The 26,756-nt window shown below is 44.9% G+C and overlaps 5 protein-coding genes and 1 long non-coding RNA gene across 15 annotated transcripts; 5 read left to right on the top strand and 1 right to left on the bottom strand.

The window, feature by feature from the left end:
- Window positions 1-89: 89 nt before the first annotated feature.
- Window positions 90-5,346, top strand: LOC148384087 (transmembrane and immunoglobulin domain-containing protein 1-like). 4 transcript variants are annotated; one of them, XM_088357290.1, is made up of 9 exons: window positions 90-396; window positions 1,140-1,412; window positions 1,492-1,815; window positions 1,912-2,163; window positions 2,257-3,849; window positions 3,907-4,173; window positions 4,251-4,328; window positions 4,443-4,583; window positions 4,663-5,346. In XM_088357290.1, exons 5-9 carry the CDS (start codon window positions 3,795-3,797, stop codon window positions 4,932-4,934), a joined length of 813 nt encoding a protein of 270 aa, XP_088213416.1. In that variant the 5' UTR covers window positions 90-396; window positions 1,140-1,412; window positions 1,492-1,815; window positions 1,912-2,163; window positions 2,257-3,794; the 3' UTR covers window positions 4,935-5,346. The 4 variants fall into 4 exon arrangements, with proteins under 4 accessions (XP_088213416.1, XP_088213415.1, XP_088213414.1 ...); XM_088357289.1 differs by having other exon boundaries at window positions 3,913-4,173; window positions 4,251-4,583; XM_088357288.1 differs by having other exon boundaries at window positions 4,251-4,583.
- Window positions 3,126-5,862, bottom strand: LOC148384085 (uncharacterized). The gene is made up of 3 exons (XR_015853311.1): window positions 5,386-5,862; window positions 4,653-4,776; window positions 3,126-4,581 (listed from the first exon to the last, which is right to left on the bottom strand). It is a non-coding gene; the product is annotated as an uncharacterized LOC148384085 (long non-coding RNA).
- LOC148384086 (cx9C motif-containing protein 4-like) lies at window positions 5,430-5,835 on the top strand. The gene is made up of 2 exons (XM_088357291.1): window positions 5,430-5,554; window positions 5,627-5,835. The coding sequence occupies exons 1-2, from the start codon at window positions 5,497-5,499 to the stop codon at window positions 5,761-5,763; spliced, it is 195 nt and encodes a 64-aa protein (XP_088213417.1). The 5' UTR covers window positions 5,430-5,496; the 3' UTR covers window positions 5,764-5,835.
- A 257-nt stretch (window positions 5,863-6,119) lies between the features above and the next one.
- LOC148384084 (hsp90 co-chaperone Cdc37-like) lies at window positions 6,120-10,098 on the top strand. Its single transcript, XM_088357285.1, has 8 exons — window positions 6,120-6,462; window positions 6,834-7,115; window positions 7,889-7,994; window positions 8,069-8,184; window positions 8,654-8,776; window positions 8,863-9,045; window positions 9,119-9,190; window positions 9,311-10,098. Exons 1-8 carry the CDS (start codon window positions 6,355-6,357, stop codon window positions 9,449-9,451), a joined length of 1,131 nt encoding a protein of 376 aa, XP_088213411.1. The 5' UTR covers window positions 6,120-6,354; the 3' UTR covers window positions 9,452-10,098.
- Window positions 10,099-10,441: 343 nt separating this feature from the next.
- On the top strand, window positions 10,442-17,722 carry tyk2 (tyrosine kinase 2). 6 transcript variants are annotated; one of them, XM_088357282.1, is made up of 24 exons: window positions 10,442-10,609; window positions 11,303-11,501; window positions 11,573-11,696; window positions 11,766-11,907; window positions 11,978-12,141; window positions 12,698-13,055; window positions 13,130-13,300; window positions 13,606-13,763; window positions 13,828-13,945; window positions 14,014-14,197; window positions 14,265-14,380; window positions 14,463-14,627; window positions 14,705-14,792; window positions 14,993-15,120; window positions 15,364-15,499; window positions 15,577-15,728; window positions 15,800-15,950; window positions 16,020-16,111; window positions 16,187-16,376; window positions 16,512-16,630; window positions 16,708-16,880; window positions 16,946-17,063; window positions 17,154-17,270; window positions 17,343-17,722. In XM_088357282.1, the coding sequence occupies exons 2-24, from the start codon at window positions 11,315-11,317 to the stop codon at window positions 17,493-17,495; spliced, it is 3,504 nt and encodes a 1,167-aa protein (XP_088213408.1). In that variant the 5' UTR covers window positions 10,442-10,609; window positions 11,303-11,314; the 3' UTR covers window positions 17,496-17,722. The 6 variants fall into 6 exon arrangements, with proteins under 6 accessions (XP_088213408.1, XP_088213404.1, XP_088213409.1 ...); XM_088357278.1 differs by having other exon boundaries at window positions 14,011-14,197; XM_088357279.1 differs by lacking the exon at window positions 10,442-10,609 and adding an exon at window positions 10,672-10,862 and having other exon boundaries at window positions 14,011-14,197.
- Window positions 17,723-18,276: 554 nt separating this feature from the next.
- raver1 (ribonucleoprotein, PTB-binding 1) lies at window positions 18,277-25,420 on the top strand. Of its 2 annotated transcripts, none has more exons than XM_088358488.1 (14): window positions 18,277-18,688; window positions 19,615-19,681; window positions 19,786-20,255; window positions 20,799-20,990; window positions 21,075-21,195; window positions 21,261-21,361; window positions 22,251-22,332; window positions 22,406-22,584; window positions 22,762-22,840; window positions 22,904-23,040; window positions 23,155-23,226; window positions 23,317-23,439; window positions 23,624-23,689; window positions 24,274-25,420. In XM_088358488.1, the coding sequence occupies exons 1-14, from the start codon at window positions 18,308-18,310 to the stop codon at window positions 24,418-24,420; spliced, it is 2,217 nt and encodes a 738-aa protein (XP_088214614.1). In that variant the 5' UTR covers window positions 18,277-18,307; the 3' UTR covers window positions 24,421-25,420. The 2 variants fall into 2 exon arrangements, with proteins under 2 accessions (XP_088214614.1, XP_088214615.1); XM_088358489.1 differs by having other exon boundaries at window positions 18,278-18,688; window positions 22,254-22,332.
- The last annotated feature ends 1,336 nt before the right edge of the window (window positions 25,421-26,756 follow it).

The raw sequence follows: 26,756 nt of genomic DNA, 5'->3' as shown, positions 1-26,756 counted from the left end.
TTTATTCCAACATTATTTTGGATTGTTGGAAAGTCCCGGTTTTTAATAATCATTACCGTGTTGCATTCATAGTCATTGGGGAAAATGCGGATCTCACAAGCAACAGGCGAGCAAGTTCCCTGTATTACATTGTCATGACATGTTCACAGAGTGACGCGATTGACCGGATTTTTCATAATGTGTCGAAACATTAACTTTGGCAAATTTTAACAATGACGCACGTAGGAGTGATGCGGTTGGGTTGCATTACTGTATTTGGCTTATTTACATGAACGCAGCTCGTGTGAAGACAGACTTCGTTTCTATCATTTTCCACCACCGTTTAGTTTAACGGCGCCTATTTTACCACGTTCGTGATGATAATCATTTTTTTCAGCTTCTTAATAGCGTTGGCAGGTAAGAGTGTTTTCTGTGATTTATTCATTTGCTTGTTGACTTAGCTGCGTCGTTGTTTTAAACGTTTCGCTGCACCAGTCCATCCGTGAAATACTTTGTAGGTTTTTAAACTAGACTGCTCACCAACCATGCGTGGTTTAAAATACTCACCCATTGAGTCGCGTGTTTTCCAAAAAAAACACATTAAGTACTATTTAACATTAATAATGATTTAGTTTCGATTTACTCTCATTGACTTGGGATCATACTGCCCCCAGCTTGCCGAAACGTGCACGTCTTACATACCAGAAAAGAGTTGCGCAATCGCAATGATTTTTATCTACCAGCATTAAAGTTCAGATACCTGAAAAATCTTAGTACAGTGATCCCTCGCTACTTCGCGTTTCGTTTATCGCGGCTTCACTACATCGCGGATTTTTTCCCCAAATTTAAAACAGAAAAGTCAAAATAAAACTTCTAAATTGAGGGAACAAGTGTATAACCTTTAGGACAATGTAGTATTGATCCAAATGTTTGTTTACATTCCTTTAGAAGTCTGTTTTTGCGAATTAGTTTCTTTCCGCTAACTCGTTAGCCTGCCCACTACTTCTTGTTGGTGACCGTACTTTGCGGATTTCACTTTTTGGAACCAATTATCAGCGATAAACGATGGATTACTGTAGTACAAAAGTATTGTAGCTTTATTTCCCACCTCTACCCACCATTTATGCTGAAGAATATCGAACATTTTCATTTCTTTCCAGCACAGCCTGCAAGCAGCACCTGTCCACTTGAAATTACGCCTCCTGCTGTGGCGGTGCCTTTTGGCGGCACCGTCTCGGCACTATGCGAGGCATCATCTCCTCAGGTGAAGGGAATGGGCTGGGAATCGCCATATGGAGGCACAGGACTGGTGAAGGGCGTGTCCAACATTACCTTGGAAATTGATTCGTTGCAAAGGTGGTCCGTGCATCCCATCTGCTTTATCAATCTCAATGGTTCTCAGTGTACTAAGGAATTAAACGTCACCGTCTACAGTAAGTAGCCTTCATTTCGGACGTGATGAGCGAAACGTCAACTTCGCTCCGTGCCTCACTTTGTTATTTCTCCTTGCAGAAATGCCAGATAATGTGACCATATCTTTAAGGAATTCTGACCCCTTGGAAGAAGGGAAAAACTTTATGGTGTACTGTGAAGTCAATCAGATTGCGCCAATACATCAAGTTTCTATAAAATTGCTCAATGGCAATAAAATATTGGGAGAGACGTGGGCCAACCAAAGTAGCAGCATTAGACCAGTTTTCAAAATGTTTTCTTTCATACAAAATGCCACGAGAGACTATAATGGAGTCCAGTTGCACTGTGAGGCAAAGATCGACCTTGGCCCATTGCAAGATCTTCCAGCGACCTCTTCAAAGCCGCTCCAGCTGATTGTACATTGTAAGTCTACACCAATTGGGGAAAGATTAGGACTGTGCCATGCAGTTCTTTAACAAACCCTGTGCTGGGAATTAACATCTAATCTTGTCCCAACAGACCCTCCGACTTTCAGCCAACCGGAGAACGAGACTCGGACACTTTCCAATGGCGATCAAATGAGTTTAAATTGCAGCGCCTCAGGAGAGCCAGCGCCACGATACAGCTGGAAGATTCCTCACATGTCCAAAGTGCCGACTGGAACTCAGGACATTTTCAATTCCTCTTTCAAGTACCCAGGCACCTACGAGTGCACCGCTGCTAACTCCCGGGGTGCCGTCACCAAGTATTTCATAGTCACCCAGGCTCCAAGTAAGATCGTCACGCTTCTTGTTCTGCTTCTCTCAAACAAACCGGATTCAGAATTCCGGACGAGACAATAACAGAAACATCCATCTCCTGCAGGGGGTCGAACAACCTTGGCGGTGGTGCTCGGGGTCTTTCTGGCCGTGGCAGTCGTGCTCGCCATCCTGGGATTTTTTTTCCTCACCCCACAAGGGACGTTTTCTTGCAATAAGAGTGGCTTCACTCCTGGACAACCTGTGGCAGGTCCTGTATGAGCCTTATTTAATTTTGGGCTCTAATAGACCAAGTTAAGTCCATTGTTGGGGTACTAAATGGCAAATACAGGGTTTCTAATTGCACGTCCACATTTTCAGGTACCACTGTGCAGTGTGCTCCATGATGGTATTTTATGTGTTTTATTTTCTATTTGCACCTTTTTTTATATAGTTGGCGACAAAGCTTTTTTATTATGGCATGATTTGCATGTGTCTGGGGAGTTTTGCACTGTGAACACTAATCTGAGTTTGATTCTTCCCAATGTTTTGTCAAGACAATCATCTGATTTGTTGCACTTGACTATGTTAAGCATTAAATGGACGTAATGGAGATGTTTTTCCATTTTTACACTAGTGGATGAAAATATTAGTTTTATTTTACAGCGATTAACGTGTTTTTATATTGGTACTTCTTAATAATAGTTAATAATAGCGGGACTTGATTTAATTGTAAGGATGTTAATCATGTTAACTGTTATGTTTGCCATTAATCATGTCAATTACGCAACTCCCTGAAAACTCCACTAGGTGGCGATAGCGCCCTAAAAACAGCTTCCTGTTTCCTCCGTTATGTATCGTTTTGATATCTTCAAAAGGTGAGAATACTTTATTTTTTAATCATAATGAATAAAAATGTCCTTAATTTGTTATTGAAATTGTATTCTTTTATTAATAGTTGAAATTAACAACAAAATATTTTGTTTGACACCAGATTTTGATGGCACCTTTAACACCACTAAGCAATGATGTAAACATTCTCCAGAGGAATACTGATTTGTCTTGCTTGCCTTTAACTGTTTGCGTGCCAGCCTTTACCTCGCTTCGGCCCCCTCTTGGCCCACCGCTGCTCTCATTCACTTGTAGGTTGCAAGGCCGCCATACTAATTAGACGGGGAATGTAAAGTATAGCCTGACCCGGTTTGCCCATTTGCACCATTCTTTATATTCCTTCACGTTAAGAGCTCAAAAGTTCTATTCTGCTTAAGTCATGTGTTCCATGCAGCTGTTCACATTGTAAATACACCGCAGAGCATCCAATGGTGCTGCAGCCGTGCAGAATTCTGCTCACAGTGGGACTCTGGGGAACAACAACAACAACAGCCGGCCCAGAATGCGCATTAAAGTGAAAAGAATGGAAATAAATTCAGATTTGACCACCCGCAGTGCTTTAACGTCATGTCTGAAATATATTTTTCATTCCACCTGTCAAAGTCACCTCTTTCCCTTCTCTACACACACATAAAACTCAACACACACACACAGTGAAGTCAGATGGGATGAAGGGGGCCCTTGTGTCCACCAAGCATTGTTCCCTGCAGAGTTGGCCAAGCTTGTGTAACTTGGGATTTGTCTTATCCGGGGCTCCTTCACCGCCAAGTGAACATGGCCAATGTGGCGCCTCTGCAGTGGATTGTGGCACTTTGCATGTTTTGTTCAGGTAGGATGCTATTTTTTTATCCAGTTAGCGGCATGATCCTTGATGTCACCGTCTCAGTTTCAGGTGACGGCTGCTCCCTAATCCTCAAGCCCGCCAGGGTAGTGGTGGGCTTCGGGGAGTCGGTGTCTGTCAGCTGCGAGGCGACCCGGCCGGTGCGTGTGCTGGGCTGGGAATCGGCCATCAGCGCGGCGCACACGCAGCGGGGCCCGAGCGTCCAGTGGAAGGTGGACAGCCTCATCGACTGGATCGAGGAGCCCATTTGCTACGGGGTGTTCTTCAGCGCCCCGCGCCAGTGCGAGGAAAAACTCAATCTCGTCCTCTACAGTGAGATTATTGATGCATATGTTTTTATTCCACAGATTTTTTTTTATAGTCTGTTTTGGTTTTTGTTGTTCTCACAGAAAGCCCAGACAGCGTCACTATCACGGTGGTGAATCATACCGGGCCGATGGTGGCGGGAAAGGAGTATCAGCTGCTATGTGAGGTCCAGAACGTGGCTCCCGTTCAATATCTCAACTTGAGGTGGTACAGGGGACGCAACGAGGTGTATAACCGCTCCTTTACCGACCTGACTTCTCCCTCGCCGGTGCAAGTCTCCTCTATCCTGGTCATCACGCCCTCCCAGGCCGACGACGGCGTTCGGTACAGCTGCGTGGCCGAGCTCGAACTCGGACCGGAAGGTCCGCAACCGCCTCTGACTGTCACCTCGGTGCCGTTAAGAGCATCTGTGTTCTGTGAGTTCGTGTTACCAACAACATTGAACCCAAAGAACTACATTGCAGCTCTGCTTACCTCTTGCTTACCTCAATGTAGTTCCTCCGACGTTTCAAAGCCCCGAGGCGGAAATCGTGGACGTGCCAGAAGGTGGTGAAACAACGCTGAACTGCACCGCTGCTGGGAACCCGGCACCCGTCTACAGCTGGCTACCTGAGCCGGAGCCAAAAAGGGAAGATGACCAACAAGCCGTACTCGCTTCATCCTTGCTGCTGCCCGGAACCTACACCTGCACCGCCTCCAACGTGTTAGGGAAGAAGACCAAGCAGTTTACCGTCAAAGCCAAGAGCAAAGGTAGACAGAAGGTGTGAACCGACCACCAGGGATTTTTACAACACTCAGTATTTATGCTAAATTTGTCACCATTTTAACATAGATAGCAGTCTAGTTAAGTTTACATATAGTTGCTGATGTGATTAGCTTTGTCTGATTTTCTACACTGATTTTCTACATTGTCAGAAAAAAGGTGCTAAATTTGTACCTCCAGTAGTTTGCCACTGGCGAAGTACCCTCAAGGTGCACCGACCTGACAATTTGCACCATTTGTAGACAAATAAAAAAAAAAAGCTTGTCATTGTAATCATTTAGAATGAATGTTCGAATATGTTGGTCTATGTGGAAAAAACATGTGCTTGTTTTATACATATAAATGTATAACTGGCTTGAATTTCATATAAATACACCAATTTGAATAACAGAGGGAAATAAAATGTATTATGGTTCAAGAAACTTCTCCTCGAATACATTGCCACACTGCCATACCATCAAAAGTCAATAGATGTCGCTGTGACAAATTCCATTGGCTCGCTGTGCGTCACGTGATCATAACAAGGGGGGGAAAAAATCGAAAGCGGAAGACAGTTCTTCTCTGCAATGCCAGCAAAAGATCCTTGCAAAAAGCATGCTTGCGCCATCCAAACGTGTTTACAAGGTATATTGTGGTCAAAAAATGTTGTTGTCCAAATGACGTGTGCACAATGCTAACTTGATTTCATTCCGGCAGCTAACAAGTATATGGAGAGCATGTGCGCGGATGTGATCGATGACATGCGGCGATGCTGCCGGATGCATGGCGCAAACTCCCTCTGCTGCTCTGGTTTTAAAGATCCAAAAAACATGGAGAGGAAACCCAACACGTAGCTAGTGGGACAACAGCAGAAAGCATCACTGGCTGCAGTGTAATTTATTAAATAAAAATATGGATATATGAAATAGGTGCAACGTGACATCATTCGTATTTTGAGATTAATTTCAAACAGTTATTCGTTCACATGTTCTACGTGATGTTCCTTTAAGAACTGGGAGCGCAACACAACTCGCCGTGTGACGTCAGGCGCACGACGTAGAGCAGAAACAAAGGGGAATTATTTCCTTTATTAGATAAATTATTCTACTGAATAACTATTTTTTTACTATAAAAAAAAACACAATTAATTACTAAATACAAATCTCGGTGCTGGTTCCTTTCTGAGCGGGAGGAACTCAACACGCAGGCGCAAAATGACGTCAGACCCACGACGTACACCGGAAGTTCCTAGCAGTACTTTCTAGAATTTCTTGACTAGCTAACCCGAGTGAATCAGTTTTTATTTTAGATTTCATCGAAGCAAAACAACGGGACTTCCAAATCACTTTCGAGTTAAGAATCTTTGCTTCATCTTAGATTCGGTAGGCAGCGGTTCGCACTAGCCCCCACAAAGCTAACGTTCCCTGCTTTGAGCCTCTTGAATCATGTCCAAAATAGACTACAGCGTGTGGGACCACATTGAGGTGTCGGACGACGAAGATGACACCCACCCAAACATCGACACTCCGAGCCTCTTCAGGTGGAGACACCAGGTATAAATTGATGGGAAGGAACGGTCACGAGGTTTATTGAAATCTATGAAGTGTCACAATGGAGATTTCTTTTGATAAACAAGAGTTAAATCGCGATGTAAACAGAAATGCTCGGTCTTGATTGATGCGTCTCACTATGTAGTATTGCACATCTTCATTTTATTTGCACATTATGTGCGAGTAGTGGATGGTGACATTCTATTGCACCCTCATTGCAGGATAAGTGAAGCAAAAACAACAAGATTTGATATCAAAATAAAATTGTGTGCCTTTTTCCACTGGTGAAACATATGCCGCCATTTGAGATTAAAAAAACAACAGAGTTGTGTCACAATGCAATGTAAATCCAACTGGGAACTTGTCATTTCTAGGCCCGCGTGGATCGAATGGAAGAATTCCAGCAAAAAACACAAGACCTCAACAAGGGACTCGCCGAGTGCCGACGCAAGATGTCAGAAGTACAAAAGAAAATCCAGGAGCTGAGCGTATCGGGGACGGACGAAAGCAAAGCCGACCTGAGCAAAGTGCAGGCGGAGGAGAAGAAACTGAAGAAGGAGCAGCGTGACTGGGAGAGGAAGGTGGAAGATCATGCTCAGGAAGAGAAGAAGATGCCGTGGAATGTGGACACGCTGAGCAAAGAAGGCTTCAGCAAGGTGGGACAACCCGTAGGCGGCCAGCACATGTACTGCAATGATTCTCAAACCTTCTACTGCACTTGATGAATCAATGAAAATATTTTGTGCATAAAACTTAAATCGTACCTAAATATTTATTTAAAAACAAACAGGTCTAAAACATGCTAATCTTATGTAGAAAAGTTAAATACAACTAAAAATGCAATGTACTGGATTACAAAAAATTTAGCATCTAATGTGTGCATTCCTTTGCGTACCGCTAGAGGGTGCTGTTGTAGCACACTTTGAGAGACTTAACCATACCTGGCATACAAAGGCACGTCTAATTTTCAGATGTACGTTCTTTCCCTCAGGCTCAGTGTCATGGACAGAATATTGAACCCACATTTATTTAAAGTGTGCATTACCACAGCAGTAAAATGCAAATTAATGATAAAAAAAACATAATTTTTCCCATTAATAAGTGAATGAATGAATTTCTCATTTGGCATTCTGGCTTTACAATAGTGATACATGTATTATTTTATTAGTGGCCATTTTAGGCTAAATTATTTCACTGCTGCACATTTCTTTGTGATTAAAATTAACATTCATAATAGTAAGACTTTTTTTGTGCAATACTGCAAAATGCTAACTCAGTGTAATGAGTGCTCGAAGCAGACCTCATCCGTGCTTCTTCAAATGACGCAATAGTGCAATGCGTCTTCTCACAAAAAATTTCCAACGGAGGTTGATAAAACTGTCAAAACGTTTGTGGTTTCCTGATGTACCTTTTGGGTCTGTTTTTGCAGAGTGTTGTCAACGTCAAACCAGAAGCGTCGGAGGAGTCCGAAGAGGACAAAGAGAAGAAGCATAAGACCTTTGTGGAAAAATACGAGAAGCAGATCAAACATTTTGGTGAGGATAGGCATTTGGCTTCCTGTTGAGCGGGTGTGTGCTAAATCTCCCTCCTGGTGTTGTGTTTCCCTCAGGCATGCTGCGGCGCTGGGATGACAGCCAAAAGTACTTGTCTGACAACCCTCATCTAGTGTGCGAGGAGACAGCCAACTACCTGGTCATTATGTGCATTGACCTCGAAGTGGAGGAGGTAATGCTCCCTCGCTTTTTTAACTCGCCTGATGGATGGATCAAGGCTCAAAATGGGCGATTTCGTTGCTGTGGCGAGTCGATTTGCGCTCATCAAAATAACAAACACGTGTCACTCGTCACCTAGCGTAGATTGACAGCTAGCAGCAGCGAGCTTCGGCTGGCTACTCGTGCGGCGAAACGAGAAGAAACAAAGGAAAGGGCATGCTACTTGCTAAGCTAACTTTTTTTTAAAATTGTTTTTGTTTTCTCACAAAAGGATTATAAGGAAAGGAGAAGCCATGCTAATTGCTAAGCTAACGTTTTGTGTTATTTTTAATTTGCTTTTATTTTGTGTGGTTTTTGATTTGCTCTTTGTGTTTAATGTTAATTGCACTTCAGAGCCATCATAACTTTTGCTTCAGCTGTTTAGCCGAGACACACAAATGTCCGACAAGGCACAAAACATTTGCTTTGGCTCTTTTCAACAGAAACATGCCTTGATGGAGCAAGTGGCTCATCAGACCATCGTCATGCAGTTCATTCTGGAGTTGGCGAAAAGCCTCAAGGTGGACCCCCGAGGATGCTTTCGGCAGTTTTTTGCTAAGATCAAGGTTGGTGGTTGTGCGTCATGCTGCTTCTGAAAATACTATTAGACGCTGTAAAAAAATAAATATTTGACACTGCGTTTCCTCCGCAGACATCAGATCAGCAGTATCAGGATGCGTTCAACGACGAGCTGGAGTCTTTCAAGGAGCGAGTGCGAGGTAGGGCCAAGATTCGCATCGAGAAGGCCATGAAGGAGTACGAGGAAGAAGAACGACAGAAGCGCTTAGGACCCGGCGGACTCGATCCCGTTGAAGTCTACGAGAGTCTACCACAGGTCGGTCCCTGTTACTGTTTTAAAAGATTTTCACTTTCAAGTTCCTCACATTTTTGTTTTTTTTAAACTACAGGAGATGCAGAAATGCTTTGACGACAAGGACATCCAAATGTTACAAGACGTTATTAGCAAAATGGATCCAACGGTAAGCAACTTCCTCCAGTCCCCAGTTTCAAAATTCAAAGTTTGCCCACCAACTAGATCGAACGCTAGCTTCACTCTTTATTTATTTTGTATCGATTTTGCTTGTCTGATATCGATTCAGGAGGCCAAAGTGCACATGAAGCGCTGCATCGACTCCGGGCTTTGGGTGCCCAACTCCAAGCTGGGCGACGGCGACGACAAAGATGAAGAGGCCGTCTACGAGGACGTGAAAGAGGAGCCTGAAGACGCCAAGCAGGACTGACCGACGGGGAGAGCCTTTGCGAATGTACTTAATTAAACCCTGCTGCAAACTCATGGCAACTCTCTTAGGTGTGCGACTAGTTTGCCTCGTGAGAAAAACAAAGAGCTAGACACACACATCGAGCTTTCCAGTAAAGGTTTGGCTGTCACACAATTCCCCACATTCTCGATGAATTCTGCTTGGGAAATAACCATGGCTTGTTTGAGTTTTTTTTTTGTTTTTTTTTATATAATACTTGGACACAACATTTGTTCTGTACGCTTGAAGTACCCTACCGTGGAAACGTTTGGGGTCGCTTAGAAATGTCCTTATTTTTTAAATAAAATTGCAATTTTTTTCAATGAGGATAATCAAATTAATCAGGAATCAGGAAAGGCCCATTTCCAGCAACCATCCCTCCAGTGTTCTAATAGATCATTGTGTTCCTTTGTGCAATTATGTTAGTTTTCATGGAAAACACGAAATTGCCAGGGTGACTCCAAACATTTGAACGGTAGTGTATGTATTATTATTGACTCTTATTTCCCCTTCAAACACGTTTGTTTGTTTTTATTTTTTTAGTTGTAGAACTTGAGCAGTCAGTGTAGTCTGGTTGTATATTCCCACCAATTTTATATAAACTTGGAAAAGTTTACCCAAAATCGAAACAGCTTTTTTTTTTTTTTGCATAACGTAGTTAAATTATATCTTCTAAGTCACAGTTTCCTTTCGAATATAATTTAGCATCAACAAATGAGTATCATTCACAGAATTATTTACATAATTTCTTCACTCACTGCAATGGCACAAGTCCAGAACTGACTTGGGTTCACTTTCGATTTGAAAGAATTTGCGTTACGTCGACGTGTACGTTACTGTCGATACCACCATAAAGAAAGTGACCTTTTTTTAATTCAAACATATTTTAGACCGAAACTGATTTTTTTTTTCCTCTCACAAATCTGATCTTTGTCTGACTCGTCCAGACATTTAGAGGCACGCTTCTGAATACGTCACTTCCGGTATTGTTTTGAGGAAGTAAAACGTTTCGAGCATACGCGAGAGATATGATAGAGCTGGTGGGTGTAAGATAACCACTTTTAATGGAAGTCTTAACACCAATTTATGATCGTACATGGTCTGTAAACTGATAGCCCTGCAAAAGGTCGCCGTTGAAAGGTAAGCTCGGGACTGCTGTCTTCTCCGTCATGACGAAGTAACTACTACAACGTTGCAATATAATGACGAGATTTGCCACTGTAATTAGTCGTCGACATACAACACAGATCCTCGTGTTGATATGTAATATACGTAATGTATCGCTCTTATTCCTCAAAGTTTCCGGAAACTGCCAAAACTCATTTTTTTAACTTACCGTAAATCACTTGTATATATTATTTTCCTGATTGCTGAATTCGCATATATCCTGACGGTACGGTACTTGTGTCATTCACGAAGTCTAATCACAATGTAAATAAGATACATACGGTATATTATTCCTTTTTAATTTTTTATTATTTGCATCTTGTAGTAGCAAAATTGGACACCCATACTGTGTTATTAACCACAAAATGGATATTGCACAAACTTGATTAGTCATCTTCCGTACAGGGTGGATGTTGGATGATGTTCATAATGCTATTTAATTTTTTTCCTCTGTATTACCCTAATAAGACCATCCCGCAATTTAGGGGAGCCCATTAATCCATTAACAAATAGGCTATAGATGTCAAACTTTATCAGTCAACATTATTGGCAGTACTACTTGATAACCAGTAGGGTGGTCAGGAATTATGTCAGAATACAAATTTAATGAGAATTCATTGTTAATCATAGATTTGCATGTTAATAACGTGTATGCATTTGCATCAGGATTCTGCAGTCATGTCCGGCAGGAGGTGGTCCAAGCTTTCCAAGCGAAGGTCCTCAGTGCAATCCCTGATAACCCCACAGGATGACGGCGTCCACATCTACCTCTTCTGGAGCCCCGACGGAGAACGTTATTTATCGCACACGGCTGCCCAACAGGTCACCGCAGAGGAGCTATGCATTTTAGCCGCAGAGGCTGTCGGTGAGAATAATGACTTTCAGTTTTAATGTGTAAAATCAGGTTCTATGTGTAACCCAGTGTGTCTTAAACAGGGATAACACCTGCATTCCACGTGTTGTTTGCTCTGTATGACCCCTTGTCATGCTGTTGGTACAGTCCAAATCACATTTTTCACCCAGAGGAGGGGTCCTGTCTCATTCTTCACTACCGAATGAGGTGGGTAATATATTGCACGCAGCAAGACGCTATTGCTTCACTGCTAATACCTGTTTTGTTGTCGGGCAGGTTCTATTTTCGCAATTGGCATGGACTCAATGACAAAGAGCCAGATGTGACTCGCTTCACTGTCAAAAGTGAGACGCATGCCGAAGATGACGGCGGACAGGCGCTGCTGGAAATCAAATCGGGCGAGTATTTATTCGCTCAGGTATGTGTCAGACTTCCTCGCAGCGGGTTGACGAGACCGTCCCCTGACAGCGCTATCTTCTTACTGACAGGCGAAACACGATTTTGTTAATGAACTCATTCCAATGGAGAACATGAACACAGAAGAGGAGCTAAGTCGCTTTAAAAGCGAGAGCTTGGGAATGGCCATGCTCCATCTTATGCACCTGGCGCTGCAGACCGGCAGCACCTTGCAGCGGGTTGCGAAAAAAACCAGGTGATGTTTTACACACAGGACACGTGCACAATCTAATCAACTGTTGGCCAAAGTCCCGCTGCCCTCATAAAATCATAAATCTCATTTTATATACAGTTACATAAAGGCATGTTGTCAAGGTTAATGTTACAAGGTCATGCTTTTGAGAAAAAGAGATCAATTGTTGCAAAAAATATATATGACAAAAACATATTTTTTTAAAAATATAAAATATATATATTTATATTATATGAATAAAGTCATCTAATTTTGTGAAAAAAAGTATTAGATTTATTAGTATAATAAGTATTATTATATTAGTATAAGTAAGTATTTATTAGTATAATATTTATTTATTTATTTATTTATTTATTTATTTATTTATTTATTTATTTACTTATTTATTTATTTATTTATTTATTTACTGGAGTACCAAATGGGAGAAAACAAAAGCTCTCGCTATTATGAGGGAAGATAAAGAATGTCAACATTGTCGGAGAAACTCAAGTGCACCATGAGTCCAGCTTTTTTTTAATATTTCTATTTTTAATATCACTTGTTTTTGCTTTTCTTCCAGCTTTGTAAAATGCATCCCCAAGTCTTATGCCAAGCACATATCAGAAGACAGATTTGTGACAAAGATGAGGCTGTGGTGGATATTTGAGCGATCCATGCGTAACTACCAGCACAGCATGGACGTAAAGCAGCCGGACGTGAAGGAGATTTTCTGCAAGTACGTCCACGCTCTCGAGTGCTTGGCGCCACGTTTTGGCAGCGAGACCTTCGCCGCGCGCCACCTGAGGCTGAGCGGGGACGACGAAGCCGCAAGCGGCAATGCTTCTTCCATAGGGGACGGCGGGGCCTCGGCCACGCACGAGCTGATGGTATCTGCCACCAAAGGCCTTCAGTGGCGGGAAGCAACCAGCTGCGAGAAGGTTTGTCGTATTGTCGCAGGAAATATTCACCGCTTCCTGCTTCCTCACTCTCCTTGTCTTGTTTGATCACGCAGGCCAACAACAACATGATCGGCGACTACAGAAGGAAAACAAAGCGACGTCCCAGCCAGCCGAGCGAAGTCGCTTCCGTTGAGTGGACCCTCTTCTGTGATTTCCCAGACATCATTCACATAGGGCTCACTGAAGCTAATGTTTGCATTAGCACTCAGGACAACAAATGTCTGGTGAGAGCGCTGCTTGGATCAGAAATAAAATACGGAGACTCTCCACGCTTTGCTTTTTATTTCAGCGGCGGTCGACCAGAATCACCAGTTATGAAACAAATTTATACACATTAACAAAGAGCGCCATCTATTGGAACTCCCTTCCCTCATGCAAAGTTTCCACTAAAAATATTTTTTATATCCGTCCAATGCAGGGAACTCTGCTTTTTTTTTTTCTTCTGCCATTTTTATGTCTTTAGAACGCGTCTGTAGGTGGCAGCTGATTTGCTAAGCGCCACTCGTTGTCTTTGTGAATGCGCACGTAGGAGGTTGAGATGAGCTCCGGCCAGGAGGCCCGCTCCTTCATCTCCCTGCTGGATGGATACTACCGGCTGACTGCGGACGCCCACCACTATCTTTGTCACGAGGTGGCGCCCCCTAGGGTGCTGCTGAGTGAAGCTAATGGACTGCACGGACCAATCCAGTGAGTTGTTGTTTTCAAGCCCTTTGTGGGACGACGGAATCTAATCTGTCACGACTTTTTCCAGTGATGACTTTGTGCTACACAAGTTAAAAAAGGAGCAAGCGGAAGAAGAAGCTTGCCTCGTACGCTGGAGTGTCCTCAACTATCACCGGCTCGTCCTGGCCGTGACAAACAAACCGCAGGTGAGTCGCCGCCATGTCAGTCCGGGTGAGGGTGTCGTTCTAAAAAAAGACTTCTCAATGGGCAGCAGAACGGATCGACCAGCAGCCACAAGCTGTTTTGCATCCAGCATAAAGATTCCGTCTTCTCGCTGGATGGCTGGCAGGAGAGATTCTCCACCGTGAAGGAACTCACAAACACCCTGAAGGACTTCATCCTCAAGTCCGACTCGGAAAGCTATACCATTAAAAAGTGCTGTCGGCCTCGGCAAGGAGGTTCGTGTTTCGTGAACATCAATTTTAAATTTGAGTTTTGAATTTTTTATTTTATTGTCTGCCGCAGAGCTTTCCAACCTCCTCGTAAGAAGACGTAGCAAAAATGGCGGAGCCAGCGCCCGGACTTTATCCCCGAACAAGTTGGAGCTATGCTTTCAGATCAAGTATAAAGACCTCGTTCTGGTGAGAAGTCTGTTCGTTGAAGTTTTGATGCCTTTGTTGTGGTCTACGCGACTGAGGCGCCGGGTGGTGTGTTTACGGACAGGGGCAGCATTTGGGTTTCGGCACGAGAACTCAAATCTACTCGGCGCATCTCCAAATCGGGTTGGCGACTGACGGGCAGGACGACGACGACTTGGCCGGCGATCGATACAAAAAGGTCCAAGTGGTTCTCAAGGTTCTCGAGCAAAGCAAAGATGACATCACATCCGTAAGCGCCCGTCGTACTACGATCGATCCGACTTTTGTCTACTGATTGAAAATCAAACTTCATTTTCTCTGCTTTAGGCTTTTTTTGAGATGGCAAGTCTCATGAGCCAGGTGTCTCACAATCACCTGGTGTTTGTCCATGGTTTGTCTGTCAACGGATCTGAAAGTGAGAACACACACGACTGACGCTTCTACTTCCCTCTTTACGACTTCCTCAACACACCCACACACACGTACAAAAATACTCTTTCTCTGCTTTTTCTTCGTGCTTCAGTTTGACACGAAAAATAAATAAATAAAAACCCTACTGCTATAATGCTCATATTGATCTTGATATAGGTCTGATAAAAATTCTTTCCACTACAGACATTATGGTGGAGGAGTTTGTGGAATTTGGACCTCTCGACGTTTTCCTTCGGCGAGAAAAAGACAAATTGACTCCAAGGTGGAAATTTACTGTGGCCAAACAACTTGCCGGTGCTCTAAATTATCTCGTACGTTTGTATACTTTCTCATGTCAATGTGTGTTACTTTCCCGAGACTTATCCAATTTTTTTTTTGCCATATTCGTAAGGCTCAATATCTGTGATTTTCCATTGCATGTTTTTTTTTCTTCTTCTAAGTAAATGCAGCCTTCTAATAAATCATCTGAAGTGGCACTAATGCTTTTCGTGACAGATGTGACCTTTATCATACCTGACAGGTAGCTTACTTAAACGGGTTCTGCGTTCTTGTAGGCGACTAAGGGTGTCACCCATGGAAACGTTTGTGCCAGGAACGTCCTGGTGGCGAGGCAAGGTCTGGGTCAAGGTGTGTCTCCTTTAGTCAAGCTGAGTGACCCGGGCATTCCTGTCAATATACTTTTCCTAGAAGGTCAGTATCTTAAAAAAAAATCAAATTTTACTGCTTTGGTCCAAAAATGACATTTCCAAACGCTCTCCTTACCGCAGAGCGAGTCGAGCGTATTCCCTGGATCGCACCCGAGTGTGTTTACAGCAAGGCGCCCGTCGGCCCGGGCGCTGACCAGTGGAGCTTCGGCGTCACGCTGCTGGAAATCTGCAACGACGGCCAGCTCCCCCTGAGCGACGCCACTCTGCTGGAGGTTGGAAGCCGTCGCTGTCTCGGATGCAGCGGCCGCGAAGAATCCAATCACCATCTGTCTCCTCTCTGCAGAAAGAGCGCTTCTATCAGCAAAAGGGGACGTTGTTAGCGCCGTCCTCCCAGGATATGGCCGTCTTCATCAACAGGTGTCTCGTCTACGAGCCTTTGGAGCGGCCTCTCTTCTGCTCTTTGCTCCGAGACCTCATCGACATCATGAAAAAAAGTGCGTTCGCAAAGAACTAAAATGATAATTAGTTTTGGCGTTTAATGTTTTATGATTCCACTCGCACAGATCCGGAAATATGTTCCAGTGAGACTCTTCCTCAGGTTCAGTCCACCGTGTATCTCAAGCGTCATCTGAAAAAGAGGAACATCTTGGGAAAGGTGAGCCTCCTCCCTCGCTTTTTTTTTTTCTTTTTTTCTTCCATGTAGCTGATGAACTCCGTCGTCTGACTTTAGGGTAATTTCGGAATGGTGACGCTGTATATGTACGACCCGGCCAACGATGGCAAGGGAGAGCTGGTGGCCGTCAAGGCTTTGAAACAAGAAGACGGCGCCTTGCCCAAGTGCTGGCTGAAGGAGATCGAAACCATCAAGTCCCTCCATCACACCAACATTGTCAAGTACAAAGGATGCTGCACTGAAATGGGCGAGTTCTCACATAGCTTATGCAAATCGCTTTCAGTCATGAAAGGAAATCTCCCGAGTCTAGCACAAGCTGGCTTGAAAACGATCCACCCCCCCCACCATCTAAAATAAACTTTCTAACTTGCTCCATTGACAGGAGGACAGGTGGTGCAGCTGATAATGGAGTTCCTTCCGCTGGGCAGCCTGGAAAAATACCTTCAAAAACAAGAGCAGAGTACATCCCAGTGCTTGCTGTTTGCTCAGCAGATCTGCGAGGTGAGCTGTTCAGAATCTCTTTTGCCATTTTGCTTTTTGCTCTGGAATGTTCTGTTTCATCTCCTAAATGTTCCTAGGGGATGGAATACTTGCACTCAAAGCGATTCATCCATCGGGACCTCGCCGCACGTAATATCTTAGTAAAAAATGAAAGCTTGGTGAAGATCGCAGACTTTGGATTGTCTAAATATATCCCAGAGGATAACACCTACTATCGTGTGTCTGAAGATGGTGGTAGCCCAGTTTTCTGGTGAGTTTGTGATACACACACACATTAGCTACCATTATAACAGTTTGTGATGCTTTGTTTCACAGGTATGCCCTGGAGTGCCTGAAGCTAAACAAATTTTCATTTCAATCCGACATTTGGTCCTTTGGTGTGACGCTTTACGAGATCCTGACCCGCTGCGATCCGAGCCAAAGCCCTCCCGTGGTACGCCGTGGCTTGCCTTGTGAAGCCCAGCGTAAAATGCACATTTTGTATGTGACTGTGTTTCAAACACATCATGTCCTCGATTTGTAGATGTTTAGCAAGATGGCGGCGTTGTCCTCGTCCCTCAGAGAGATGACTGTGAATGTGCTCATCGTCTTGTTGGAGGAGCGGCAGCGCTTGCCTTGTCCCAAAAACTGCCCACCTGAGGTAAAAAAATATTATGACGTCTATTTTAGGGCTTTACTGGGTATCTCATGCTGTGTTCTTTTCTGAGGACAGCTGAGGAGAATAACCATGCAGTGTTGGGATCAAGATCCTGCAGAAAGGCCGTCGTTCCCTGCTTTGTTTGAGCAGTTGGAAAATATACGCTCGCAGCCAAGTGTTGACATTTTTCGATCTGGACTTCAATCTGTTTGTTTGACTACCACTTAGAAATGCATTTACAAATGTCAGCTGCCTTCCTCCACAAATTGTGGTCTGGCATTATGGTGATAAACATGGAGCATCACGAGGAAAAGGTCAACAGACCGAGAGACTGTCAACTTACGCGTTTGGTTGTTGAATTTTTGTACATTTTATAAGGCTGTTGGATTTTGCATTAGATTTTTATAACAGAAATCATGAAATGGTTTGTTGATTTGATAAATATTTTTTCCACATTCCCTTTGTTCTTTTCTTTTTTAACCTTGGTGTATTGCAATGCACATTCATGATGGGTTGGCACCAGTTCATACACTTACTGGATAATTCTGTAGCAAATGTTTCCAGAAGGGTCCCTGGGAATTATACGAAAGCTTTCATGTTGGTCTTAGTCTCTGTGTGGTGGAGTACACAGAGGGACTTGCTCATTTTTCGTATAGTAAGGCTGCTTCTACCCTTTTTTCGTGCAGACAATTTTTAAATGAAAATGCCCTTTAATACAGACGGTGCAAAAGTAAGTATAGTTGTAAGAGTAATAATGACGATTTATTATTATTATTTACTTTCTTTTATAGTTAATGCACATTATTGGACAAATAACAGAAAACTATGTTTAAATGACTATTGTATAAAAATATTGGGTAAAATTTCAAGTTACATTTAAAAACAAAAATCGAATCTGTCCCCTCCTTGACCATTCATATTGGGTCATTTCCGGTTTACGGTAAGGCTCAAACACGACGTAACCCCACCCACTGACGTCACCTGCCCCGTCCAATCAGAGACGGCGTTGTGCCCATGTGTGTATTGTTTAAACTGCTCAAATGCGACTGGCTTTTCCAGAGCAACCAAAAGTTCCACCGAGTCGAGTGATGGCGGCCGTCGTGTCTGTGAGCGCAAACGCCAAAGAAGAGAACACAGACACAGCGCTCGGCTCCGTCTCCCGTCCGCTTGACGAAAAGTACGACCTCGCTGCACCCGCCGACCGTGAAAAGTGGAGGCCCGGAGAGCGGCGGCATCCGGAGCTCGAAGCCGGCGAAGACGTCCCAACACCGGGACACAGCGAGGGTCAGCGGAGGGCCGACGAAGACTGGACCCCACTGAGCCCACAAGAGATTCAGAGCCGCTTGGAGAGAACTCGGCGAGAGTTTTACAACCGCAGGAAGATTATCATCAAAAATCTGCCGTCTGACGTCAGCAATCAGGTATGACTAAAACTTTTAGTGATTGAGTGACAGAAGTCGTGACAAGTGTTAACCTAGCCCTGCTATGCTAGTTTTGTTAGCCTTTTGGCCATTAAACTCTACAATAGTTGTTACCGTCAATTAGCAACCCCATTGCCCATATATTAACTGTCTACTCAAAAATAGACGCACTTTACAGTACAAACGAATTACTGTATTTGTAAATTGTGCTTTCAAATCAAAATGGTCGTGTTTAACATAATTAAACTCCAGCCGGTCAGTTATCTGTCAAGTGCGGCCTGAGCCGCCTGTCAGGCCTTGCGAACGTCCACCCCGGCGATTTAAATTAATTGGACGACTGTCCCAGTCACAATTGCGGCTCAGTCACACATTAAACTTGTACTTGTTAATTCTACGTTTAAGCCAAAGTTAAAATGTAATCACATGAACTTGTCTTGTAAACGCATGATGCCCCCCACCCCCCTCCCAATTATGTGTGGAACGTGCCTGACTCGTGGGGAGCGTTGGGGCCTGCGGGAAATACCATTGTTCAGGAAAAGAGAGGGGGTTTTAGTCGTTGGTGGGGTTTCGAGATGCGAGCTGTGTTCTAACAAAAGATGGAAGGCGTGCGGACAAAACGCTTCAGAAAGTGCTCGACAGCACCGAGCATGGTTTGTGAATGGACAAACGCAGCGTAGAACAATTTTCTGCTCCTAACAAAGACTCTGTCATGGGCCTCGGTACATCCATCTCCTCCCATGCCCAGCGCCCTACAGGTGCACTTATCGTGCTGGTTAGCCACTGATCATAAACAGTAAAGAATACAATTTAGGCTTAATTTATCTCCCATTAGGATGTTGAATTATCTACAGATGCAATATTTTGCGTTGTCAAAATTTGTCTATTTTTATTAGTAAATGCATTAATTACTGTTTCTCTTATTCCAGGAGGTTCATGAGCTGCTGTGCAACTATGACCTGAAATATTGCTTTGTAGACAAATACAAGGGCACAGGTGAGTCATGTTCGCCTACCCCCATATTGACAAGCCATGTTTTGTTAAAACTATTATTAGCCTCGTTGCCTGACTCACATTTAATCATTCTTCTCCCCCCGCAGCCTTTGTGACACTGCTCAACGGTGAACAGGCGCAGAGCGCCATCAAGGAGTTCCACCAGCACGCGCTCCGCGATCGGGAAATCTCCGTGCAGTTGCAGCCCACCGACGCCCTGCTGTGCATCGCCAACTTGCCGCGCTCCTTTACCCAGCAGCAGTTCGAGGAGCTGGTGCGCCCCTTCGGCAACCTGGAGCGCTGCTTCCTGGTGTACCGGGCGTCCAGCGGCCGCTCCAAGGGCTACGGCTTTGCGGACTACATGAAGAAGGACTCGGCGGCCCGGGCCAAGTCGGAGCTGCTTGGGAAGCAGCTGGGCTCGCGCATGCTCTACGTGCACTGGACCGAAGTGGGCTCGCTCACGTACCCGCTGCTGCACTCCAAGTGTCTCTGTGTGGACCGGCTGCCTCAGAGTGTCGTGACCGCCCAAGACATCTGCAACCCGCTGGTCGATGCTCATCGGCCAGTCTTCTGTCAGGTCAGACTTTCCATACAACATTTAGAACACACTTCACCACTCCACGGTGACCCGTTCTCTGATCAGACATGTTCGAGAAATGTTACACCAACATGGCATTGTAGTTCATTTGTGTCCGCTCTTTTGCTATCCTGGTAGTAGCGCCACCTGCTGCTTTGGCATGCACTTGATAGCCATTTTTGTGTGGACAGACGGAAAACAAGGGTGCATTTGACCTGATGGAAGAGGATATTGTAATTGTGGGAGGAAAATCCATTGGTCACCTCGCACTGCCATTCACCTTTAGCCTAGATTGCATTGCTGGTTTCCATGGTGATGACCACCTGACTCTTCCCCAGGTGGTGTCATTCAGCAGATGTTTCTGGAATGACAATGTCCCTTTAGAGCAGACATATGGTCAACCATTTTCTAGTCTTTTAGTTGTTGTTGTACGAATTGTGGGAAAAAATAAATACAATTAATTGGTAAATAAGTTCAAGGGGCAGTGCTTGCTTGTCCATTTTTGTTTTTAAACGACCTGTTGTTTGTTTTTGTCCTTTGCAGTTGGCCCAAGGACAAGATGGAAGTTTTCGGCGTTTTGCGGTGCTGGAGTTTGCCACGGCTGACATGGCCGAAGAGGCTCAGAAGCTGTTAGACGGCCGTCTGCTGGGCGGCACGCACATCAGGGCGTCCTTCTGTGCCCCCGGTCCACCCGGGCGGAGCATGCTTGCCGCTTTGATCGCTGCCCAGACTATGGTAAATGCACCGAGCCTGATTTTGGGCTGCTGGTTGACCTCCAGTTTGTTCAGAACAACCATAGGAAATAATCAATCATTACAGTTTGTGAACAGGGGCAAGGGTCTCCTCCCAGATCCCACCGCCATGCAGATCCTCTCGGGCCTGAACAACCCGGCCGCACTCCAGATGTTGCTCAACCCGTTGTCGCAGGGCCACAAACAAGGTGATGAGCCCTTCGTCCCACTTTGTCTCCATTTGTACCGGCAAACCTGACATCCTGCCGCGCAGGCCTCCTCGGGGCGGCCCCCGCCATGCCGCTGCTCACCAACCCGGCCCTCCCTGCCATGCTGCTCCAGTTGCTGCTACAAAATCAGGCGAAAGCCCAGCAGGTGCCAACCTCTTTTTTGTTTTTCTTTTCTCCCCTCGCTCTACCCTTAACCACTCGGAGGGGTTTTGATTCATCCTCATAACGCACTCATCCCTTGCTCTCATTCCCACTTTGCCCTCAGCAAGCCTTTCTGGGAAATCCTCTTCTTTGGGCTCAGGTGCTGTACAGTCACGAAGGCCCTCTAGTGCCCTGTGTGAGTGCTAATGCTGTTTTTGCGTGACCGTGTGAAGTGCTTTCTTCCTGTTCGCACCCTAAAGCACCGTCACGTAACAAAACGACAACATCCACTCGTTCACCTGCTGCTTCATTAGGTATGCGTGCTCCATCTAATGAAAACAAAACAAGTCTGCCTTTTGAAAGATAATAATGCTCATTTGAGAGAGAGGTGGCCCATGACGTTTGCTACCAAAGTAAAAAAAAAAAAAAAAGCAACTCGTTGTGTAACAGCCCAAAGCTCATCCCTCGGGGAGCAACACGCAAACAGAAAATTCGGTTCAGTTCTCCAGTCTCATTTCGTCATCTCTCTCACATCACTTGACTCTTATATGGCACAGACTGTCATGGCACTCGGCATCTTCTCCGGGACGCACTCTGCTCCATTTTGACAAGGCTCCTCGTCCTCGCGTCGCAGCTCCTCAAGAGAGTTCAACAAGAGCAGTCACTTTCCGCCGAGCAAAAACGACTGCAAAAAATAGCTCGATTTTTTTTACTTGATGTTTTTAAGTCACGCTCGAGTATTTAGTATAGGGTGCTACAAGCCAACAAAAGGTGGTGAGTATGCAACGGTGTGGTGTTTTTGCACGGTGTGTGACTTGAGTGCCTTACCACAATTGGACCGCTTGTGACCTTCCCTTGCCGCTCAACCTCTGCTCTTTTTCTCCTTTGCCCAGCAGGCAGGACTCCTGGCGGAGAATCCTCTGGCCCCGCTGCCCGTCCAGCAGGGAATCCATCTGCTCGGAGATCTGCCTCAAGGTCTGACACAGCTCCAATGTCACCCCATGGATTCATTTCCAAAATTAAAACGACTTACTTTTTTTACATACAGGTGGTGTGGTCTCAGGTCTGGACCCTCTTGCCCCGTTGAAGCCGGCACCCATGAGCAGAGCCATGGCAAGGGATCAAGAGTCCCCCAGCTTCCCGCAGACACCCTCCCCGACTCTGCAGGGTCTGTCTGTGCCGCTGCTGGGCGGCATGATGGGACCAGACGGCCTGACAGCGCAGGCGGTGAGACCCCACAGCGCCGCAAGCCGCCAAACTGCATGCCTCGTTTGGCTGGTTAATCTTCTGTAATCCCGTTATGCTTTTGAAATGGCCTCAATTAAAAATAGAAAATAGCCAATGTGGACATTTTAGTCGGGAACATTAGCCTTGTTAACATTATTGGGCTTTCTTCTCCCCCAGGTCCCCATTTTAGGAGACCCCACCAAAGATGTGACTCCGCCCCAGAGTTCCTTTCTCTCTGCCAATGGGTTTCCCTCAGGTGAGCGTCACACGACTGTGCTCCTGTGAGAGGCAAGCGTTTCATGCCTGTCGTGTCCTCCAGGAGCCAACTGCAGACCTCACCCGTACAGGAAGAGACCCACGCTAAGCAACGTCTCCAACCAGCACCTCAGCATGCACCCCAGCTACAGCCTGCGCTACCAAGACTCGTACAATGCTGAGTATCGTCCTGTCCACCAGGTAAGCGATGTCATGCCAACTTCTTTTCTGTAAAATTCTACAGTCGCCATTTTGGAGGTACATTTCAGCCATTGTGATCACGAGTTGAGTTTTTCCCCTGATGTTTGCGCTTAGGATCAGTTGCAGCACTTGTACGAGGAGCAGGAGAATCACCACATGGGTGACTTGACAAGCTTCGGACAGCAGGTAAGCGCCACATTTTAATCATCTGAATGAGATGAAGTGGATGGCACCTTGGCAGCCGTGTGACAACTCCCCTGTGTTTGGTTAATGCAGCTCTCGCGTCCGTCAGACTTGGGCCAGCGCCACTTCAGTTTCCCGCCCAGTCCGCCCCCGTCCTCGTATTTCAGCTCAGACGCCTCCGCTAATGGCTGCCTGCCTCCCGGCCAGCTCAACAGGGTGAGTCCGACGCTGATGTCACTTTTTATTTATTTCTTTTTTTAAAGCCTTTCTCTTCAATGCTGCACTATTGATTTTTGCTTGTCAGTCTGTGTAGATACATGTGAGTGTATTGGCAAAAAAAGGTCCCGTTCAATCACCTTTGCAGATGTTTGTGTACTAAAAGTAGTTTATTTATACTCAGGCGGTGGGCATGCCTCCTGTGAGCCACACCTCTGACTACCCTCCAGGACTTGTCAACACAATGAAGGTAATTCCTTTTTACATTAGAAGAAAAATAGAAGAGCTGAGAGCCTTTGCTACACCTAAAAATAACAATATTAAGATTAAAAGCATGATTGAATGCTTGGAAATTAGGACACCCAACCACTGGGGATCACAAGCAAGACAGCCTTTTAAATGGCTACACTGGGGAGATAATAGTGGAATAGAAAATGTTTACCAAAAAAATCTGAAATGAACTACAAATATACGTACGGGTTGCTTGTCACGTGTTCAAAACAAACCAAAAAGTGCCGTAAATGCGATGTCGAGTGCAAAGGTGTCCAAAGCCGGGCCGCCGCCTCTGTCCTGTGCGTTTTAAATGTCGCCCTAATTCAAATGATCAGAATCGTTATCGGACCTGAAGGCGAGAATTACATTTTTTAATTGCGGTCGCACCAAAAGTTCCACGCACCCCTCCAACTTTTCCAAAGAATCTTAAGCAGCGGGGACATTACTCCATCTTTGCCGCTTAAACTAAACCCAGAGAAGGATGTGATACAGCTGGAGCACTCCCGCCCCTCCCTTTCAATTTCATGCCATCAACACCTACCTTCCCAACCTCCACTTTAGACCCCCGTCGGGAGCCACAAGCGCCTCTTCTCCCGCCTCATCCCGTCTCCGGAGCCGAGCCCCGAAGGCGGCTACGTGGGCCAACACTCCCAGGGGCTGGGCGGCCATTACGCGGACTCCTACCTGAAGCGCAAGCGCATCTTCTAAAAAAAGGGAAAAAGGCCGTGACAGGGACTGGAAATCCTTCAAATTGCTTCCAGTTGGAATTCCTGGCTGTTGTCCCCCCCCCCCCCCCCCCTTTCTTTTTGGTGTTTGTGTATATATATATATAATTTTAGTGTGTTGACAATTTTTTTTTAAATATTTGTTTTTTAAAATAGCTCTTTAAATTTATTGTTGGAGGCAGTTTATCATGTTTACCCGCAGGGGCAAGTTAAGCTAATCAAGTTTTTTTTTTTGTGTGGCGTGTAAGCACATAGTTGGATCAGTATTTTAATTGTCTATCATGATGAAGTCCAAATCGGATGTCTTCCACATTACTTTTCAAACAAAGGGAAGCCTTCATCGTCAACGTAGACCACCATTTTGTCCTTACGACCCCACTTGCCCACCCACTCCTTCACCAACACGGCCATCTTTATGGAACTGATAAAAAAAAGTCATCCCAAGCTTGTTTCTTGGCGTTTTCTTGTCCTATAATCAGCACCAGCGGAGTTTTCTTGTTCCCCCTTTTCACTAGTTAAGTGCATTTGAAGCACACTGGCCACAATGCTTGTTTTTTCACGTTTTATGTGGTTAAATGGTTCCTCTGGCAGTCCAGTCACTGTTTTTTTTTTTTTTTATAAAAAGACATAATTCAAGTGAAGTTTGATTATGAAGAACCCATTCCCTCCTTGCAAGAAGAAGACTGATTATCCTAAACCTTGACGCTGTTACCGCCGCTGTATTTTTATTTGCTGTGTAAATAGTTTGATCCCTTTCTCTCTCTTCCCAAAATGTTTGCCCTCCACGACCAGAATGTGGTCAGGTTGCTTATGAGTGAATTTACAGCTTATCGTTGTTATTGTTCACAGACCGAAAGACGCGGTCCAAAAACTTTTAATGGTCAGTCATCTCCATTTATTTGCTCCTCGTAACTCTTCCATGGTCACCTTTGTAATTAGGTGTTTGTGAGAGAGAGAGAGAAAGTAAATGTTATTTAAACTCACACTCCCTGCTGTCACTTCATTTTTCGAAGGGCCGTTTCAAATATATAGAAATATGTAGCCACAATATTTCATTAGTTACCTTGAAAAATGTGCCGTACAAAAATGTAAGTTATGGATGTCTGTTGTTGCTATGGCAACTGCAGGTCACCTCCGTGTTGCTGCTCAAGCTCCAAGTTCAAAAAGTAGAATTCTTTTGAAATCAGTGGATTTAAAAACAGGTTAGCGCTATGGTGTAACCTTCACCTTCCACCTGTAGGGGGACCTCAGTGTATTTTAGACAAGTGACACACCGTGTGTAACAAGTGAGCCAGTGGAAAAAGAGGATGTGAAACTGACGTAGGTAAATGCAAGTGAAGCATCTGCACTGTAAACAAGTCTAGTTTTAATAGCGGCCAAACATCTGCCGCCTGACCCGCACGCTCTGCATAAGGTGCCCTCGTGCCCCCCCCACCCTTCCGTTCATGTGGCACGCTTACCCACCCTGTTATCAGGCGGGAAGCCCGCGGGCGCCTTTAATGGGCCCATTACAGGCGTGTAACAGCGTCGGGGGGTCGGCATGAATATTTAGCAGCTTGTTGTGGATGAGGGAAGAATAATTGCCCTCAATGCTGCTAGTGAGCAGAGTGAAGAGAGGAGAAAAAAAAAAGGTAATATCAGGGGAGTAATGTAGCTGCAATGTTTGGATATATTTTGCGTTAACATTTTGTTTTTATCGCCGAGCTGATCCCGATCATAAAATCATGCACCACAATCTGTTCCAAATAATTTTGCTGACTAGCAGCGGCGGACCCATGCGAGTCCGGGAACCTCATTTTGAATAGCCACCTTTAAAAATAAGCGCAAGTTGCAAAAACGGCCCAAATGTCATGGCCTCCCTTATCTCTTCGCATTCCAAACGAGAACGATTTATTGCGATGCTATGTGCTGGAAACATGAGAAAGAAAGAAAAAAAATGGAAGCAAGTGGAGCGCGCGGCAGCTGTTTATAGCAACATTAGTCAGAGCGAAGCAGCTCGCTTCCCCTCTCGGTGACAAACACTCCATTAAGCTGCACAGCGTGGAAGGTAGCTAAGGCGCGCTCTTTCGCGTTGTTGGACTCCATTTGGACCAAGTTTTAATGATCTTACATCTTATTATATGCCAGGAGGCCACAAATAATCTGCTTGAATGATGATGCATCAATTTGCAAACAATAGATAAACTAGGAGCAAAAAATTGACTTTCCCAAAGTTTTTTTTTTTTTAAACCTCATTGAATCAGATGACCTTCTAGCATTACTTATTGAAGTAATAGCACGCACTCGTTTTCTGAATTCCAAATGTCTTTCCGCCGTCTA

Source organism: Syngnathus floridae, chromosome 17, assembly GCF_059516105.1.
Source record: "Syngnathus floridae isolate MCC-2025c chromosome 17, RoL_Sflo_1.0, whole genome shotgun sequence".
Classification (NCBI taxonomy): Eukaryota; Metazoa; Chordata; class Actinopteri; order Syngnathiformes; family Syngnathidae; genus Syngnathus; species Syngnathus floridae.
The sequence above is the reverse complement of the archived record's forward strand: the minus strand, read 5'-3'. Positions and strand labels throughout refer to the sequence as shown.